This window comes from Typopeltis vanoorti, chromosome 13 (genome assembly GCF_054136105.1).
Source record: "Typopeltis vanoorti isolate ZY-2024b chromosome 13, IOZ_Tvanoo_1.0, whole genome shotgun sequence".
NCBI lineage: Eukaryota > Metazoa > Arthropoda > Arachnida > Uropygi > Thelyphonidae > Typopeltis > Typopeltis vanoorti.
In genome coordinates, this window is record NC_143561.1 from 85,022,783 (window position 1) to 85,042,187 (window position 19,405).

Here is a 19,405-nt window from a genome sequence, read left to right on the forward strand (position 1 = left end):
CCAAGCACAGAGCCCTGAGGCACACCACTGGTCACCTGCCTCATTCTGGACTCGGATCCACCACCTTATGGTATCTCTCCCTGAGCCATTCTCCTATCCATATCACCAATTTAATATCCATTCCCATCTGCTCCAATTTGACAGGATACCCCATAGAACAGTGTTCTATGGGGTATTCTGTCAAAAGCCTTAGCAAAATCCAGAAGTACTACTGTGTAGCCTGCTCCTTTGTCCAACTCAGATGTTATTCTATTATGAATAGTTAATAGATTGCTAAGGCAGGATCTACCTTTAACAAAACCATGTTGGCCTCTATAGAGTATCATATCCTTATCCACCCATTCTTGAATTTTGTCTTTAACCAACTTTTCAAATACTTTTACCACTACTCCTAAGATGGTGATTGGTCTGTAATTAACTACCGCAGTTTTAGAACCACCCTTATGCAAAGGAACCACTTTGCCTAACTTCCACTACCTAGGGACCATACCAGAGTTCAAACTTAAATTAAATATCCAAGTAAGAGGGGGGGGGGGTTGACAATTCATTTGCACATTCACGCAACACCCGAGCTGATATTCCATCTAAGCCTACAGCAGTGTTTGCATTTAAATTTTGCAATATATTTAATACCTCTGATTCTTTAGCTTCAATTCTCACATTAGGTATTGCTACAGGTATAGAGATATCCTCACTGTAACATAACTGTAACAAAACATGTAACATAACACAGCAGTGATATGTTACATGTTTGTAATCTCTCAGGCCTGAGGTTAATAAAAAAATAAAATTATAGTGTTTTAAACAGCTTTTCTCTTGGCACTTTATCATATACCTCTTCCAGATCTATAAAACTTGGATACAGATCCATGTTCTATTCATGATCTCTGAAATATTTTTCTTAAATAACAAAATCTCATCTTGACAATCCCTAATTGGTTTAGCCTTAGAAATTTTCCTTTCACAGTTTTACTTTGCCTCCTCTCTCAAGCATGTTTAGATAAATATTATCTGAAACACTCTCAACTGGAAAATTCCTCTAGTTCTTATATTGAGTTTCATTTTCCTTGAGAGAAAAAAATGGAGAATGTCACCAAAAACCAGCTTCTTCACTATCTATATACCCATCAATTAGCAATCAGCAATGTGGATTCTGCATTTCTCATTGTACAGCAGTTACTAACTTTAGTCATGGAAAGATTTGGAGAATCATCTGACCACCCTTGCTATTTCCAAAGCATATTTTCAAGAAACATGTGTGTATATATACAATTTTTTAAGCAGTTTTTCTCTTGGCACTTTATTAAATGGCTCTTCCATTGATAGTCAAATATTTTCTACTTCTATCCTTTTACATTTCCTAGATTTTTACTACCTACAATACTGAAATATACACCCACGACTGCATTCCTCATGGATACTTTCTACCACATCTCTGGAGGTAACTGTGGAAAAAATGGTGCAGGAAACCGAGCAAAGGCATGCCACTTTTGCAGAACAATGTACCTGCTCACACTGCTCATGAAACCCAACAGACAATACACAACTTGGGCTTTCAATGTCTGCCTTATCCACCCTATTCACCAGACCCGGCTCCATCTGACTATTTCTAATTCCTAAATTTAAAGAAGCAGTGCTTAAGGGTCAAAGCTATATAACTGAGAGGAGACCTCCACACAGCCTTCAAAGGAATGCAGAGAACCGACCAGGGCTATTGACCTAATGTCCAATCCTCACCTTCTCGTGGTGCACCCTGTTAGGTATCTACCTGGATACTGAATGGATGACGATGGGCTAGCAATTTGGGATTTAGCCGACGAAATTGTATTCTTATTGGCTTAAACCAAAATTTCAAATGATGGTACAACATGACAGAATTTAATGCAGGCTGGGGTGTCACCCGGTTAAACAATACCCCCCCGTTGTTTTCAGCAGGGAACCAGGACAAACAACAAAAAGTCAGATACTGGAACAAATCCTAAAACTTACCCCAATTCAACATCACCAGAGTTCAAGATCGGTACTATCAACATAAGAAGCCTGAATGGCAAAGAAATGGAGCTAGCTGAGGAATTGGATAAGTACAAGATCAACATAATAAGAGTGGCTGAAACAAAAAAAAAAAGGCAAAAACTGGTGACATCTTTCTGAGCAATAAATACAAAATGTTATATTCAGGCAATGACAATCAAGGAAAAGGAAGAGTAGCCATAATATTCAACACTAAATACGAGACTAATCTTCTTGAATGGCAGGCATTCTCAAATAGAGTGATGTGGGCAAATATAAGAATATGGGAACTGGACAATGAGACTTATTTGTGCCTATGGTCCCACAGAAGGTTCTACTAAGGTAGAAGTAGAGGAATTTTTTGATGCTTTAGAAAAAGCAACTGACACAATGAAACAGGAAAAGTTGGTCCTTGTTGGGGATCTAAATAGCAGAGCAGGAAATGATTGTCAGATATACAAAAATATTTTGGGAAAATTTGGAGAAAAGAGCAAAGCTAATAATAATGGCAAATACCTGTTGGATTTCTGCTCAGGACATTGAATGGTAATTACTAACACAATGTTCCAAGATAAAAATGTGCACAAATTCACATGGAGAGAAGAGGCAAGGAATAAGAAACGTCTCATTGATTATGTTATTGTTGATAGTGAAATGTGGAAAGGGAATAGGAGTAGATGATATTCGACCAGAAATGCTCAAGTATGGAGGTATAAAAGTCGTACAGTGGCTGCACTGCATAGTTCAGAAGGCCTGACAGGGGGATGAATTCCGATGATTGGAGTAGAGGTCTCTCATATTACCCATATATAAAAAAGGAAATAAAACCGAATGTGAGACTTACAGAGGCATTTCATTATTGAATGTTCCTGGTAAGATATATGCAAGTATACTTGAGAAACAGTTGAGAAGGATTGTGGAAGAGAAGCTTGGTGAAGAATGCTGGATTCAGGCCAAATAGAGGCTGTCAGGATCAGATTTTCACTTTATGACAGATAGTTGAGAAATCATGGCAATATAACAAAGATCTGTATTTAAGTTTTGTAGATTTGGAAAAGGCATATGACAAGGTGCCAAGAGAGAAGTTATTCCAAACGCTGCAGTTATATGGTGTTAATGGAGCATCATATCAAGCAATACTTTGTCTTTATTTGAGTTGTAAGTCAGCAATTAGAATTGAAGGAAGTACAGGAAGATGGTTTAATGTTAAATCTGGTGTAAGACAAAGATGTACATTATCCCCTCTGTTATTCATTATCTATATGGATCATATTATGAAGGAAAGTGATATTAAAACTGATATCAAAATTGGAGATGTTAATGTATGCTCTTTGCTTTATGCAGATGATGTTATACTTCTAAATAAAGCCGCTAAGTCTGCAAGATTTCCTGACTAAATTGAATAACTGTCGCAATAGATATGGTATGAAGGTCAGCATTAAAAAGAGAAAGACAATGAAAATAGGCAGAAACATTGAAAATATCAACTGCATTGTGAATGGAGAACTTATAGAACAAGTAAAACATTTCAGCTACTTAGGCACGATTTTTAGTGAAGATGGTAAATTAAATATGGAAATAGACAACAGAATCAACAAAGCTGGTATGGTAGGAAGTCAACTGAATAAATTTATATGGAATAAGAGAGAAATTAGCCAAAACACTAAATTATCTGTATACAAGACAGTGTTTAAACCAGTTTGAACTTATGGATCTGAGAGCTGAGTCAGAAGTAAAACACTTGACCAAAGACTAGAGACCGCAGATATGAGAGTCCTGAGAAAGATTAGGGGCATCAATGGCAATATCATGTTAAAAATGAGGATATTAGGAAAGAACTTGATATTGTCAGCATCCAGGAATGCATTAGCAGAGCTAATCTCAGGTGGTATGGTCACTTAAGCAGAATGGGAGAGGAAAGATTAGCAAAACAAGTGTTCTCTGCCAGGTTGGCAGAAAAACGCCTCCTGATCCCCACCCCACTAAATATCCTGTCTTGACCACCTCTACCTCACACCATATACTTTCAAAATCATTAGTGTCACTGCCTTCCAAAGCCTCTTAGAGGATAGGTCATCACTTATCATAAGCAGTACTCCACCAGCACGCTTTACCTTCCTATCCTGCCAAAAAATGCTGTACCCTGCTACTTCTATTTCTGTTATTATATCCTCTTCTGTCAACCACATCTCAGCGATCCCAATAATTTTTGGCCAGGCTGATGCTATCAGCACCACGAATTCTTCTCCTTTATTCCAGATACTCCTGGCATTAGTATAAAGCATAAAAATGCTACTGTTTCTATACCTAACATTATCTCCTCTAGACTCCACTGTGCTCAGCATTACCTGATGTCGTCCCCTTTCTCCCAAGTACCCATTCCCACAAGAGACCACCTCTGCTACCATCCACCCTGCATTGACACACCAACTCGTTCAGAACAGCAATCTCTCTCCAGATGCCTATGTTCTTCCTCATTCAAATACAAGCGGTCTCTCACATACAATTCCTTTCTGTCCTCAAATGCCCTCCAAGCATACACATATCCCAATCCTCTCTTCTGGACATTCTAGCTATTATGTTATTCAATATTACTGCTCTTCTTCTCAGCTCATCACTATCATACCTAGGCAATGCACATTATCTTTCCTCTCTGCATTTTCTTTTGTACCACCTGAAACAAGAATCTCATATCTCTCACCGCCCAATTTACATTGCCTCTCAAGTCATTCGTTCCTACCATCACAATCATCTCATCCACTTTCACCCCTCTTAATTGTCATAGCCACACTTTCTATCGTTCCTCCAGGCAAATACATCCTATCTTGCACATCACGGATCATCGATTCCCCCCCCCATACATTACACCTCTTACCACCCTTTTCCTCGATTGCTCACCTGCATCGCTCACTCTCTCTCTCTCCTCTAATGCTTTCTCTCTGTGTTCCACTACTTACCTGCTTTCCTGACATCACTCTATCTCTGGTTCCAGTGCTCCCTCGCATTCTTCTCATTCACTCTCTCCTACTGTTTCAATTCTCTCCTCTTCTATTACTCCCATAACTCTCTCTCATTCCCTCTCTTCCACTGATCCTATTCTCTCCTATTCTATCATTCACGTAACTCTCTCTCATTCCCTCTTCTGCTGTTCCTGTTCTCTCCTCTTCTATCATTCCATCTCTTCTACTATTCTTATTCTCTCCTCTTCTACCATTCTCATAACTCTCTTTCATTCTCTTCTACTGTTCCTATTCTCTCCTCTTCTATTCCCCCCCCCATACATTACACCTCTTACCACCCTTTTCCTCGATTGCTCACCTGCATCGCTCACTCTCTCTCTCTCCTCTAATGCTTTCTCTCTGTGTTCCACTACTTACCTGCTTTCCTGACATCACTCTATCTCTGGTTCCAGTGCTCCCTCGCATTCTTCTCATTCACTCTCTCCTACTGTTTCAATTCTCTCCTCTTCTATTACTCCCATAACTCTCTCATTCCCTCTCTTCCACTGATCCTATTCTATCATTCACGTAACTATTTCTCATTCCCTCTTCTGCTGTTCCTGTTCTCTCCTCTTCTATCATTCCATCTCTTCTACTATTCCTATTCTCTCCTCTTCTACCATTCTCATAACTCTCTTTCATTCTCTTCTACTGTTCCTATTCTCTCCTCTTCTATCATTCCTATAACTCTCTCTCACTCCTACTCTGATTTGCCTTGCATTCATCCCTTCCATTCACCTAATCGCATCTTCCACACTTCTCATCTCATTTCCTAGACATTCCACTTTCATTTCAGCTCATCTCTCTCTCTCTCTGCAAGTTAGCCACTAGTTTGCCATTCATCCTCCCAACTGAGACCATCTCTGAAAACTTCACAGTCATATCTTGAAAAATTTATTAAAAGAAAGAGGTAATGACAGAAGGTAGTAAAAAATATCCAGGAGGAATATAATCTGAGTAAACTTCAGTATTTGAATTTCTAATAACAGAAATGTGGAAAGGCACATGAAGTAGATATGAAGCCTACTGAGAGTTGGTTCTTGCAGGACTTTAGGCTTACATTCTAATATTGTTCACTTACATTTTGTGTTGTTTGTATACATCATTACAATTTGCATACTGTATCTCCTATGCTGTTTCTGTGACATAAATGAAATACTGGAACCATTAAACATGTATTTCAATCTTAATTCATTAAACTTAAATACAGAAGTCTGAATTTCTTAAGATGCTTAGCGATAGCTACCTTAAGCAACATGTAGTTGAAGCAACACATGGGACACAGCATTGAATTTAATAATATAATCTCATACAGTAGCAACAGATGATGTAACCATGACGTGACTAACTGGGGAAAGTGATCATATGATTTTGATGTGGTAAGTAGCTAGGCAGGTGCAAGCTTCAACAAAAGGTATAGGTGAAACAGAATGGGAAATTGTGATAAACCAAAGAAAAATACTAGTGACTTATTATGAAGTTGTTCAAGTACTTAGGAAAATGCTGGATTGTACTCCTAAGGCTAGGAGGATAGATAAAATAGAAATAAAAATTATTATTATTATTACCTGACACCCCCCAGGGAGTTCAAAGACTCATCGAGGGAGGACATCTACTTTACAACTCTCTGTCTCCACCACTCAATCCACCAATTACAACTAATCACAACTACACCAATGGCATCTACTACACACCACCACCACTAGTATTTCCACAGACAATCACAAACATCCATGCTCATGGCAGGATTCGAACCTGCAGCCTTTTCTCTGAAGCTAATCACTCAGTCAACCAGGCCAGCTAATGATGAATTATGTGACAAGTATAGTGAGAAAGGAGAAATTGGCATATGAAAGGAGACTGGCTGAGAAAGCAAAGCAAAATCCTGAATAATTCTCCAATTAAGTAACGGGTAGAAGAAGGGAATCAATATGGGCAATTGACTTTAGTTATTAGCAATGCTACATGGATAATATCCAAGGATGATGTAATGGAAATGTTAAAAAAGTATTCTGTCAGTGTATTTCATAATTGAGAGGGGGGGGGGTTAAAATAAAAACAGGAAAAGGGAAAGAAAATTGACAGTTCAGGAATGTGAAGTGTATAGAATTTTAAGCAAGTTTGGCATTAATAAGGCCATAGGACTAGATGGGACCTTGCATATTAAGGGAATATACAAAGGAGCTGGCAGTGCACTTGACTTGGAGGTTGTTCTATGAGAGTGCAGCAAAGGAACAGTCCCAAAAGAGTGGAAAGAGGGAAAAACAGTGGCATTTCACAAGAGAGAATCCACATCAGTGGTATCAAACTATTAGGCAGTGTGTATACTAGATGAGGAATGTGGAGGTGTTAGAAAATCTGGTTAGTAAGACAATACAAATCTGGATCGAAGAGAATAGAAATCTTTCAAGAGAGACAGCATGGGTTTGTTGGGGAAGGGGTAGTCTTGCTTTAATAACTTGGCTAGTGTGACAAATGTTTTGGGATGATGATGTTTCTTGATTTTCTCCAATAACAATCCCTGTAATCAGGCTATCAAATTACAGGAACAGTTGGCTGGGAGTAGCCACTAAGTTCTGTATTGCTGTGAAACAAGTTGAAAGAGAAAGGTATAACTTAGTTGCCAAAAATATAGAAATGTAGCTATTACAGCAAGTCATTAATAAGTCAATCATAAATCTGCATTGACAGAAGCAAGTCAAAGTGATAGTCATGCATGCATTCCTTGTAATGCAAGTATACATATGCTTCAGTTTTGCAGTCTAAATGTTTGTCACAGTTTCTTTTTCATGCTTAATTTGAATATTCTGTAGGATACATAGAGCCCTCTGCATCCCAGCTGAAAACTTTCTTCATATATCATCATATTATCCCCTGATTTTTTGAATCTAATTCCCTCCTATGATGCAAAGAACCTGAGTTCAAATCCCCCACTTGCTACACCAAATAAATCTAGGAAAAAGAAACCTTAACTAGAATAGTGTTCACGAAGAAGGAATGTGAGAGGAAAGAGGAAAGGAAGAAGTAATTATTATTGTTATCCTAAGACCCAATGGAGTAAAGGATCCATCTAGGAGGTCCATTTTCATACAGGCAGCTCATATCTTACCTTAAATTCATTCAAAATTCTCTGCAGACACCACACTCTGGATTCCAATCATTAACTCTCCATGCAAAAATCTTTCCAACCTTTCTTCATATCACATTCCAGAGATCAGAAACTACCTTAGTCAATCACCTCTGGACCCTTTCCAATATTTTTTCATCTTTTTGAAAACTAGGTGACCAAATCTGTGCACAGTACTCCATATGTGGCCTAATCAAGGCCTTATACAATGGAACCAGAATCTCCTTACAAGTTAGTGTACCATCATTACAAGAATTTGTTGTGTTTGTCCTTACAGTTTAGGCAATGTGTCTTCTAAATTTTAGAACCTTATCCACCATCATCCCAAGATCTCTTATTTCCTCCAACTCTAACAATATATCCCAACCAAGTGTAAATTCTACATCCCATCTTTGCTTCCCAAATTTTAAAACATTACATTTTGCAACATTGAACTGGCATCCCCACTCATGTACCCATTTACTCAATCTATTCAAGTCTTCTTGTAAGCCCAGAACATCTGCAAACAACTGACTATTCCCATCCACATCTTCCCCAATATTATTATTGGTTAAACAGCAATGGTCCTAAAACAGACCCTTGAGGCACACCACTAGTGACTTTCCTCTTCAGGATTATTGCCTCCCCATACACAACTTGCTGATACTTATCAGATAGCCAGTCTCCAATCCAGTGCACTAGTTTAATATCCAACCCCATTCATTAGTTTGACTATTAACTTATCATGCAGTAATCTATCAAAAGTCTTTGCAAAATCTAAGTATACTATTGTGTATCCATCTCCTTGGTCCTATTAATCCATCAGCTTATTATTAGCAGTTATTAAAAAGCCATACAAATATTTTTGGTATGAAAGAAATTTTATTGACATATAAGATGTGTATATGTGTAATGTGTTAAGCTTTTTCAATGGTTGATTACTTTGATAACTGATATACTTGATATGTTTAATTAATGGATGCTTCTAATTTTGTAATAAAATTATATATGAAGAAAAGTCATTAGAATATCAATTTTTCTATACCTTTAAATCAGATTTATTATTTCCTCTCAGTGCTTGTAAAGCTTGTGTTTTATCAGCTAACCTACTTTCCAGTTGATGTAATTGATTTCTAGCATGACTAGAATGATCAAATAATGACACATGAAACTTCTCTTTCATTATTTTTGAAGCAGGATCATCAATTACTGGACTTTCTGGCTCTTCAGGGATATCTAAATAAGGTAATTTATTTAATGGTTATATAGCCTACCAGCAAATATCTAAATAACTTAAGATAACATCAACCACATACTGATACATAAGCAGACATACACATCTTTAAAAGTTGACATTTCAAAATGAGGTTATATAGAATGAATTATCTGAATGTATACAATGCTATGAGTCACAAATTTATTAAGCATTCTTTTAACAACTATGGTATCCACCACTTTATTAGAAATAGTGTCACTATTTTAGGCCATGTAATGCATTCACACATACACCATCCCTAAGCAGAAAGATACTGAGGGATGATGTATGTAGACATGCATACATAATTCAATGCCATAAGTGACCAATCACTTAAACCAAGCAATTATGAGCAAAGTCAGTTAGCTGGTATCAGAATGGTCAGTGCAAGAAATGAAAACTTAGAAATCACCTGTTGAGGTGTTTTTAGTGTCTCTGTAGACACTAGAGTGTACAAAGGCTAGAAGGAACATTGAAACAGCTTGATGTGAAAGGCCAATTGAGGGAATACACAAGTCATAAATCCTAACAGATATGCCACAATAAATCAAATGGCAGTACAATAGTAGTGTCTACAGAGAAACATATAAGAATGCATGAGATACTGAAATCATTCAATGAATGGATATATTATTATTATTATTCGGGCAACTCCAAGGAGTCAACAGACTCATCAAGGGAGGCCCTAACATCATGTCAAGAACAACTATTCGATATTCACACAGAATCTATCATACCTTGCCTTGAACTCATTCACAGTCGTAGCACCCGCCACAGACTCTGGCAGCTGATTCCACTCATTCACCACTCTCCAAGTAAAAAACCTAGCTCTAATACCATTGTTAACCACATTCTTGCCCAGCTTCCATGCATGGCCCCTAGTCCTCCCACCACCAGTCCTATTTTCAAAAATATCTTCTGGATCAATCTTATAGTAACCCTTCAGTAATTTTAATGTCTCAATCATATCACCCCTTTTCTGCCTATCGACCAATTTTTGCAACCCACAAATCTTCAACCTATTCTCATAAGGTTCATTCCACAGACCTGCTATCATCTTAGTCACTCGTCTCTGGATCCTCTCTACTTCCTCCCCATCACGAAGAAACCCTGGCGCCCAAAACTGGGCACAGTAGTAGTCCAGATGGGGTCTTATCAAGGCTCGATACAGAGGAACAATAACTTGTTTGTCTCTGCATGTTAAAGTATTTTTCAGAAGCCAAGTGATTTGATGAGCTGATTTAGCCACTTTTGCAATGTGCCCCCTAAACTTCAATTCCCTATCCACCAACACTCCCAAATCCCTGGCCTCATCAATCTCCTGGAATACAGTTTCACCAATGTGATATACTGCTGCCATTCTTTTCACCCCAAAATGCATAACCTTACACTTTGCCAAATTAAATTGACATCCATTTTTCCTAGCCCAGTCCTCCAAACTATCCAAATCATCCTGTAAAATTTTGACATCCTGTGCACTCACAATTGCTCTACCAAACTTTGCATCATCAGCAAACAAGTGAACACTTCCTCTCAGATCCTTTCCTATATCATTGATGAACAAATTGAAAAGTAGTGGTCCAAGAACAGAGCCCTGCGGCACTCCACTAGTCACAAGCCGTCTTTTGGACTCAACTCCTGAATAAACCACTCTCTGGTATCTCTCCATCAACCACCCTCCTATCCATCTCACCAACCCTATATCCATCCCCATCTGCTCCAGTGTACTGATTAGGGTTCCATGTGGTATCCTGTCAAAGGCCTTGGCAAGGTCCAGTAGAATCACTGTAAACCCTTTACCCTTATCCAGTTCAGCCGTCACTGTGTTATAAAACGTGAGCAAGTTACTGAGGCATGATCTACCCTTCACAAAACCATGTTGTCCTCCATACAATATCCCATTTTCATCTATCCAATCCTGTATTCTTTTCTTGACTAATTTCTCTAAGACCCTGACAACGGTTCCTGAAATGCTAATCGGTCGGTAATTTACAACAGCAGTCTTGGAACCACCTTTATGCAGTGGAACTATTTTCCCTTCTTTCCACCCCCTTGGGACTAACCCAGGCCTGAGACTCAAATTAAACAAACTGGTCAAGGGTACTGACAATTCTTTAGCCGCTTCCTGTACGACACGAGCTGGTATACCATCCAATTCCACAGATGTATTGACATTGAAGTTATGCAATAGACTACTCATCTCCACTTCATTCACCACAATTCCTGTATAATCTACTGGTTCATTCATTTCTGCAATGTCACCACCTGGATGATATATTCTTGCAAAGTGCTCACTCAGTAACTCAACTATATCAGCTGATTCAGTTACCTCCCTACCATCGGCATTCTTTAAAATCATTCTGCCATATACATTTTTCCTTTTACTTGCAACATATCAAAATAACTATTTTAGGATTCTCTTTAGCTTGCATGGCCAATGTTCTTTCGTAATCCTTTTTTGCTTTTCTTACCACCCTCGTTACCCTTCTGGCCTGCGCTTTATACTGTTCATGTGCCTGCCAGTCACCTTTCTCCTTAAATTCCCTCCATAGTTGTTTCTTTTTTTGCAGCTCAAGCTTAATGGTATTATTCATCCATTTAACCCCTACTTGATTTATTATTCAGACTCTAGGTACACAGTCAGCCATTACTTCATGCAAACACTTCTTAACTGCCTCCCAACACTATCAACTTCTAGTCATTGCAGTTGTACATGCCATGGCACTGAACCAATCAAACTCCTAAGCTTGTCATACTATCCAGCCCAATAATTCCACATGTACCCTCTCTTAATTGTAAATTCCACACCTTTAGCCACCTCCCAAGTCAAGACCCTATGATCACTCTCACCAATTGGTGGCAATGCGGTCATATTTGTTACAGCCAATTCCTCAGATGTAATTACTAGTTCAAGCACTCTCTGACCCCTAGTATTTTCCATTACATGCTCTGTCGCAGATAGTTATCCCTTAATAACCGCATAAAATCCAATTCCTTCCTCCCATGTGTCCTCTCCTCACTCCAATCAATATGACCATAGTTGAAATCTCCCATAATAATTACCCTCCTTCCACTCATTTCTTCTATTTGCTTGTGCATACTGTCTCCACCATCTTTTTCCATTACCTGGTCTATAGCAGCACCCAATTGTATATTTTGTTCTGCTAGCCACAATCTCACACCAAATGGCCTCAAATGTGCTCTTTTCTCTATCCTGCAATTCAATTTCTATTCTCCTTGGCTGCAGCTCATCAGCTATCATCAACAATACTCCTCCCCCATTTTATTCTCCCTGTCATTCCTGAACACACTATACCCATCACATTCAATTCCACTAGTTATATCATCTACAATTAGCCATGATTCACTAATGCCAATAACCTGTGGTCAGGAAGTGCCAACCATGGCCAAAAACTCTTCCTTCTTGTTCCTAATACTCCTAGCATTAGTGTGCATGAATTTAAGACACCCCCCATTAGCCCCATCCCTACCTTGATGCCTTATATTAACTATCCCATTCTGATTCGTTGTCATTATTTGCTCAGGCATGTTATACTCATTCATACATTCAACTGCCTCCCTAAGGTCTATATATCTACTCCCCTCCCTTAATAAATCTAGTTTCCCTGATTTTGCACATCCACTAAATTCAGCAACACTTTTTCAAGTCTCCTTACACCATATCCATTCAAATGCAAGCCATCCATTTTATATAGATCCTTTCGCCTATTGAACTCACTCCACATGTCCACAAATTCCACACCACTCGTCATACATAACCAATGCATAAAGTCATTTGCAATTTTAAACTCCTTTTAAACATTTCACTGTCATACCATGGCAAAAGACTAATCATCCTGTTCTTGTTCTCCCCCCTGCCTCCTTCATTCTACTAAAAACTTTATTATTATTTTTTTATTACCCAAGACCCCATGGAGTTAAAGACTCATCTAGGAGGTCCTTTTATCAAACACACACAGCTCATCATAAAGTGCTTTAAACACACTCAAATTCTCTGCAGACACCACACTCTCAGGCAAGGCATTCCAATCATTCACAACTCTGCATGAAAAAAAACCTGCTTCTCACTCCCCTAGGGATGACCTTTGGTTCTCCCCTGATCTCCCAACTATTTTCTGTAGAACCTCTCCACCATTGATCCTATAACAACCCCTTACTAACTTGTAGGTCTCTATCATATCTCCACTCTTCCTCGTGTTCACCAGACAATGCAAGTTGCATCTTCTCAATCTTTCCTCATACTCGACATCCCAGAGGTTAGAAACAACCTTAATCAGTCACCTCTGGACCCTTTCCAACATCTCTTCATTCTTCTGAAAACCAGGTGACCAAATCTGGGCACAATAGTCCATGTGTGGCCTAATCAAAGCCTTATACAATGGAACAAGAATCTCCCTACTTCTACAAGTCAGTGTCCTCCGCATCATTCCCAGACCAGAAGCCTTTGTGTTGTCGTCACAATTTTGGCTATGTGTCCCCTAAATTTCAGATCCTTATCCACTATCACCCCCAGATCTCTTATTTCCTCCAGCTCCGACAATATATCCTCACCAAACATAAATTCTGCATCCCATTTTTGTTTTCCAAATTTTAAAACCTTACATTTTGCAACATTGAACTCGCATTCCCATTCCCAATCACTCAATTTATTCAAGTCTTCTTGTAAGGCCACAACATCTTCTCTACTCTTCATGGTTCGTCCCAACTTTGCATCATCTGCAAACAACTGAATATCTCCATGAAAATCTTCACCAATATCATTAATATACAAGTTAAACAGCAAGGGCCATAAAACAGACCTCTGAGGCACACCACTAGTAACTTTCCTTTTCCTGGATATCATTAATATACATTAAATTAGGATATATGCATTTATTTGAATATTCCACAATTTAGAAGCACAAAAAATGGAGTAAAATGAAACTTTCATATACAATATATTATTCCATGCTGTTATTTTATAAGATTTTAGCCACACCTTCTCCAACAGCTGTCTTTATACCATTTTCTCCAATCAATGTCATCCTTCCATAAGTATATTACTATGTATCCTTCTCCTCTGTCCATGGAAGCAGTCACCTTATTGTAATAAGTATATTACTAAAACATGACCTCCCTTTAGCAATGCTTGCAGGTGTAGCATGGAATGAGTAGTTAGCTGGAAAAGAGATCAATGCAGCTTGGGGAATTTTCAAAAACTATCTAGTAGATGCAATGTCTAAATGTATTCCAAGGGTGAGAAGGTTAAATAAGGTAGGTGTGAAATGGATGAATAAAGGGATTAAGCATGTAATACAGAGAAAAAGAGCATTATGGAGGCAGCATAAGAGAAGTGGAAATAACCAATTCCATGAGGACTACAAAGACCAGCAATTTTTCCACATTGAACTGTTAATAACCCCTTACCACCTTAAATGTCTTAATCATATCCCTAATCCCCACTTCACTAGATTCTGCAAACTTAATTTCCTCAATTTTTCGTTGTAACTTGTTTATATATATATATATATATATATATATATATATATATATATATATATATATATATATATATATAGAAAGATAGATAGAATAGATAGATATTTTGAAATTAAAGTAACAATTTATTTGAACAAATTTAAAGCACTAATTTCAAAGTGTAACATAAATTTAATTTATAACCAACAGTTCAGTTATCAAATAAAAAAAAATAATAATTACAATCTTCTTAGTGATATAGGGAATACAAATGGAGGAAAAAAGTATATTGAAGCTAAAATCTTATAAAATAACAGCATGGAATAATATATTATATATGAAAGTTTCATTTTACTCCATTTTTTGTGCTTCTAAAATGTGGAATACCTAAATAAATGCATTTAGGGGGATCTATATGCAACTTATAACAATAACAGCAGCAGCAACTGCCGCTGTTATTGTTATAATATGTTTATAAGTTGCATATAGATCCCTAAGTTATTCCAGAACACTGAAACTATCAGAATAGTCCCAGATACACTCAAATCAAGGCTAGTAGAGGAACAATAATTAATTTATTCACTTCTCAGTTTTCTTTTCAACACAACAGCTATCCTTTGTACTCTACATTACCACCTATGCTGTGTTCCCTGAACTTCAGCTCTATCCACTGTCAAACTTATATCCTTAGCCTTCTCAATTTACTTAAGCATATCCCACCAATATGTTACACAGCCTACATACAATCTCTCCATTCTCTAGTGCAACATCACATTTCAATAACATTAAAATGACACTCATTCTCCTCTGTCCACAATAATAATTTACTGAAGTCTCAAATTTATACTCTCATGAGCCATTTCTTCCTAACCATCATCCGTTCAAATCATTCAGAATATACTTATGTTATTTGTGTCTCATAGCTCATAAAGCCAAGATCCATTTCTTCCAGATGCCTCTGTCCGGAACCACCAAGTTCAGCTTCTCTCCAGCTCTGCCAGCCAGCCATTCTTCTTTCCTTTTTCTATCAATCTCTGCCATAATTTAGGCCTTCTGCTTTTCCATTTTCCTTCTCAGATCCATGTGAAGGCTAGGAATCTCTCTGCTGTCCATTCTCAGTATGTATTTTTCATCAATGATTTTTTATTTTTTTTTGCTCAGTCAGCTTATATAAATTATCCTTTGTTACACATTGGGGCCCAAAATATATTTTTTAATGTTTTATGCAGACATTTTGTTTGAAAACTATTTAATTTAGCTTCCTGTTTTTTCATCAGCTTCCATGTCTCCGATTCATATAATAATATCGCCTTAACATTCCTATTGAAGATCTTTATTTTAGTATTATATTTGGATGATTTCCATATATTATTTATTCTGAAAGCAGTATTAGCTTTTATTAGTATGCATTATATCCCTATCAGTTTCAACTTGAGTATTTACATTTGCTCCCAAGCATGGAAAATTCTTAACTTATTCTATAGCATGATGATTGATTTTGATTTCTTTGTGGCATTTGCTGTTTAGTTTAAGAACTTTTGATTTAGTCATATTTATTTTAGGACCAATCATTTCAGCTGTTCTATAAAAGTCTTCCGATTTTCTTTGTATATCATTGTATTTTGATGATATCAAAACTATGTCATCAACATCATCTAGATATTTTAACTGTGACATAGGATTCCATTTAATTCCTCTTCTTGCACCTGTATCTTTTCTCATAATCCAATCACTGACTATGTTAAACAATAAACCAGACATTACACAACCTTGTCTAATACCAGATCTTATCCCAAGCTATTCAAGATGTTGCTTGCAGTGCAGTACCACAACTTTTACTTTCCTTGTATATTTCTTTGATTATTCTCATATATCTGTCAGGAATTCCATAACTTTTAAAAATTAAATAAAGTTTCTCTACCAATACTGTCGAATGCTTTAGCAAAATCTATAAAATTCAGGTATAATGGGCTTCTAAGTTCTATGCTATGTTCAATGATGTTCCTTAAAGTAAAAATGTCATATATATATAGTTCTATAACCTGCTATGTGCCTTAATATCTTCTCTACTTCATTTTTAATCCTATTCATCAATATTTTACAAAATTTTTGCAGGTATTGACAGATTAATTCCCTTCCAATTCTCAAATCTAGTGAGATATCTTTTCTTAAGGATTATAATTATCATTGCTTCTTTCCACTATTTAGGCATCAATTCAGTCTCTAGCGCATTGTTAAAGATCACTTGAAGTTTATCAGCAGTAGTTTCTTTAGTTGTCTTAAGCATTTCTATTGCTATATTATCATTGCTCAAATCCTTTATACTTTTCATTTTCTCTATTATGTTTGTTATTTCATTTTAAGATACAGGTTGAAATGTAATATTTAAATTATGCTTATAAGAGGTTCTTTTCCAGTATTGAACTTCTTACAATGTCAGTTACATTGTTTTCTACACTTAAAATCTCATCAAAGTGAGATTTTAAGTGTAGAAAAGTGTAGATTTCTTTCCATCTTCTAACAATCTTATCCTCTTCAGTTAGCAGCAAACTATCTCTTATAGTTTGCTGCTAAACTGAAGTTAGCATTTACTTGATTCTTTTGTTTAGAGCATATTTTCCTTGTCAAGCAGAATATAATTAATACAAATTCACAATACTAACTCATGGATAGAGACATATGGCAGTCATTTATCACCTTCATTCTCTTTGAATCAGATTCCCTATACCTTATTTTTTGATATCTGTTGGGCATGACACTCTCTTGTCTATACCAACAAACTACTTCCAAGCATTCTAATTTATTATGATTATTACTACTACTACATAATACCTCCAGGGAGTCCAAAGACTCATCAAGAGAGGGCACCTACTCTACAACTCTCTGTCTCCACCACTGCACCAACCGCAACTACCTTCATCATCTACACCAATGCCATCTATCCCCCAACCACCACCACTATTATTTTCACAGACAATCACAAACATCCACGCCCATGGCGGGATTTGAACCCGCAGCCTTTTGGCTGGAGAGCAGATACACTAACCACTCGGCCAACCAGGCCAGCAATTTATGTAATGATCTTAATAATTTATCTCAATTAATCTCAATAATTTATGTAATGATTTTATAGCACAGTATTCTATCAAAGCCTACATGAAGTCTGGTAGTATTACTGTGTAGTCACTATCCTTATCCAACTCAAGTAACTTTATTCAAAAATGTAAGTGGATTACTAAGACAAAATATCCTCTTCACAAAGCCATGTTATTTCCAGTAAAGGTTCATATTATTATTATCTGTTTCTAAACTTTCTAAGACTTCAGTGACCACTGCAGAAATAGTAACTTCTTTATAATTTGTTATCATCTTTTTTGGTGTTGACCTTTGTGCAAGGACCTCACTCATCTCTATGATTTTGTATTAAAGTTAAGACTCACAGTAAACAACCATGGCAAAGGTACTACTAATTCACACTATTTTACACATGCACGGATATTCCATTCATCCTACTGCTGTATTAACAATAAAAATTTGCAATATTTTTAAGATCCATACCATCCACACACACACCTCAGTAACCAGGTATTATACCATTTCTATATGATACATGCTAACAAAGCAGTTGTTCTATAATTTGAATAACACTACCAAACTATGATTGTTTTTTTATCTGCATTTAAATTATTCTCCTTAACTTAAATTCCTACCTCCTCTAGCAGAAATAACAGCCTGTGATCTCCAAGGCATTGACTCCACCAGATGCCAGAGAGTTGCCAGAGGTAATTCGAGCCATGCTTGTTGCAGCATTGTCCACAACTGCACCTTAAACATTGTCCTGGATATATAGATCTAATGTCTTGCTCTATGGAATCCCAGAGAGAGAGAGAGAGAGAGAGAGAGAAATTTGATCAGATTTGAATCTTGGGACCTTGGGTCCAGTGGATGATCCCAAACTTAGATGAGTGTTCCTTGAGTCATGTCTGAGTGGTTGTGGCCCAGTGGGGGTGACACATTGTTCTGCTGAAACAGACCATCAGCTGTAGGATGCATGAAAGCCATAAAAGTGTGTAGCTCACACTTTTATAGCTTTCATGCTGGTAGCTCACAGTGTTTAAGGATTTTTCCAAACACACTAAGAGACCTAATGTGTCACATGAGAAGGTTTCCCAAACCATCACAGAGCCACCATCTCCTTAAACATAGCTGACCTTGGTGGTCATGCTGTCAACACTCCCCCCCTCTCCCCCCCATCAGCTTGGTACAACTGATAATGAGATTCATCAGGCCACACGACTCTGGTCCACTCCGCAGAAATCCAGTTTTCATGATCCTGACACCAGGTGACGGCAATGCCTGATGATGTGCTGGCTCCTGTAGCCCATTCTATGCAGGGTATGGGTATGCCATACTGCTCGCTCGTTGATGCTTTGTACGAGCCTGGACAGTCTACATTAATCCCAGTCATCAATGCCCTGTTGTCAGCCACCACTTGCTTGCTGTGTGCTGGTACATCCATTGATGGTATACTTGTAGTAGATCCTTGATACAGTTGCC

At 37.4% G+C, this 19,405-nt stretch overlaps 1 protein-coding gene across 2 annotated transcripts in view; it reads right to left on the reverse strand.

Annotated features, from left to right (window-relative positions):
• LOC150100328 (sorting nexin-25-like) overlaps positions 1 to 19,405 on the reverse strand; it is a 350,110-nt gene that overhangs the window by 134,539 nt on the left and 196,166 nt on the right. For both annotated transcript variants that reach the window (XR_016549234.1, XM_090402426.1), the window contains exon 13: positions 9,161 to 9,351. Coding sequence is in view for 1 of the 2 variants with exons in the window: in XM_090402426.1 (XP_090258552.1) it covers positions 9,161 to 9,351 (191 nt within the window). In the remaining variant the exon portion in view is untranslated. The remainder of the gene's footprint in view (positions 1 to 9,160; positions 9,352 to 19,405) is intronic.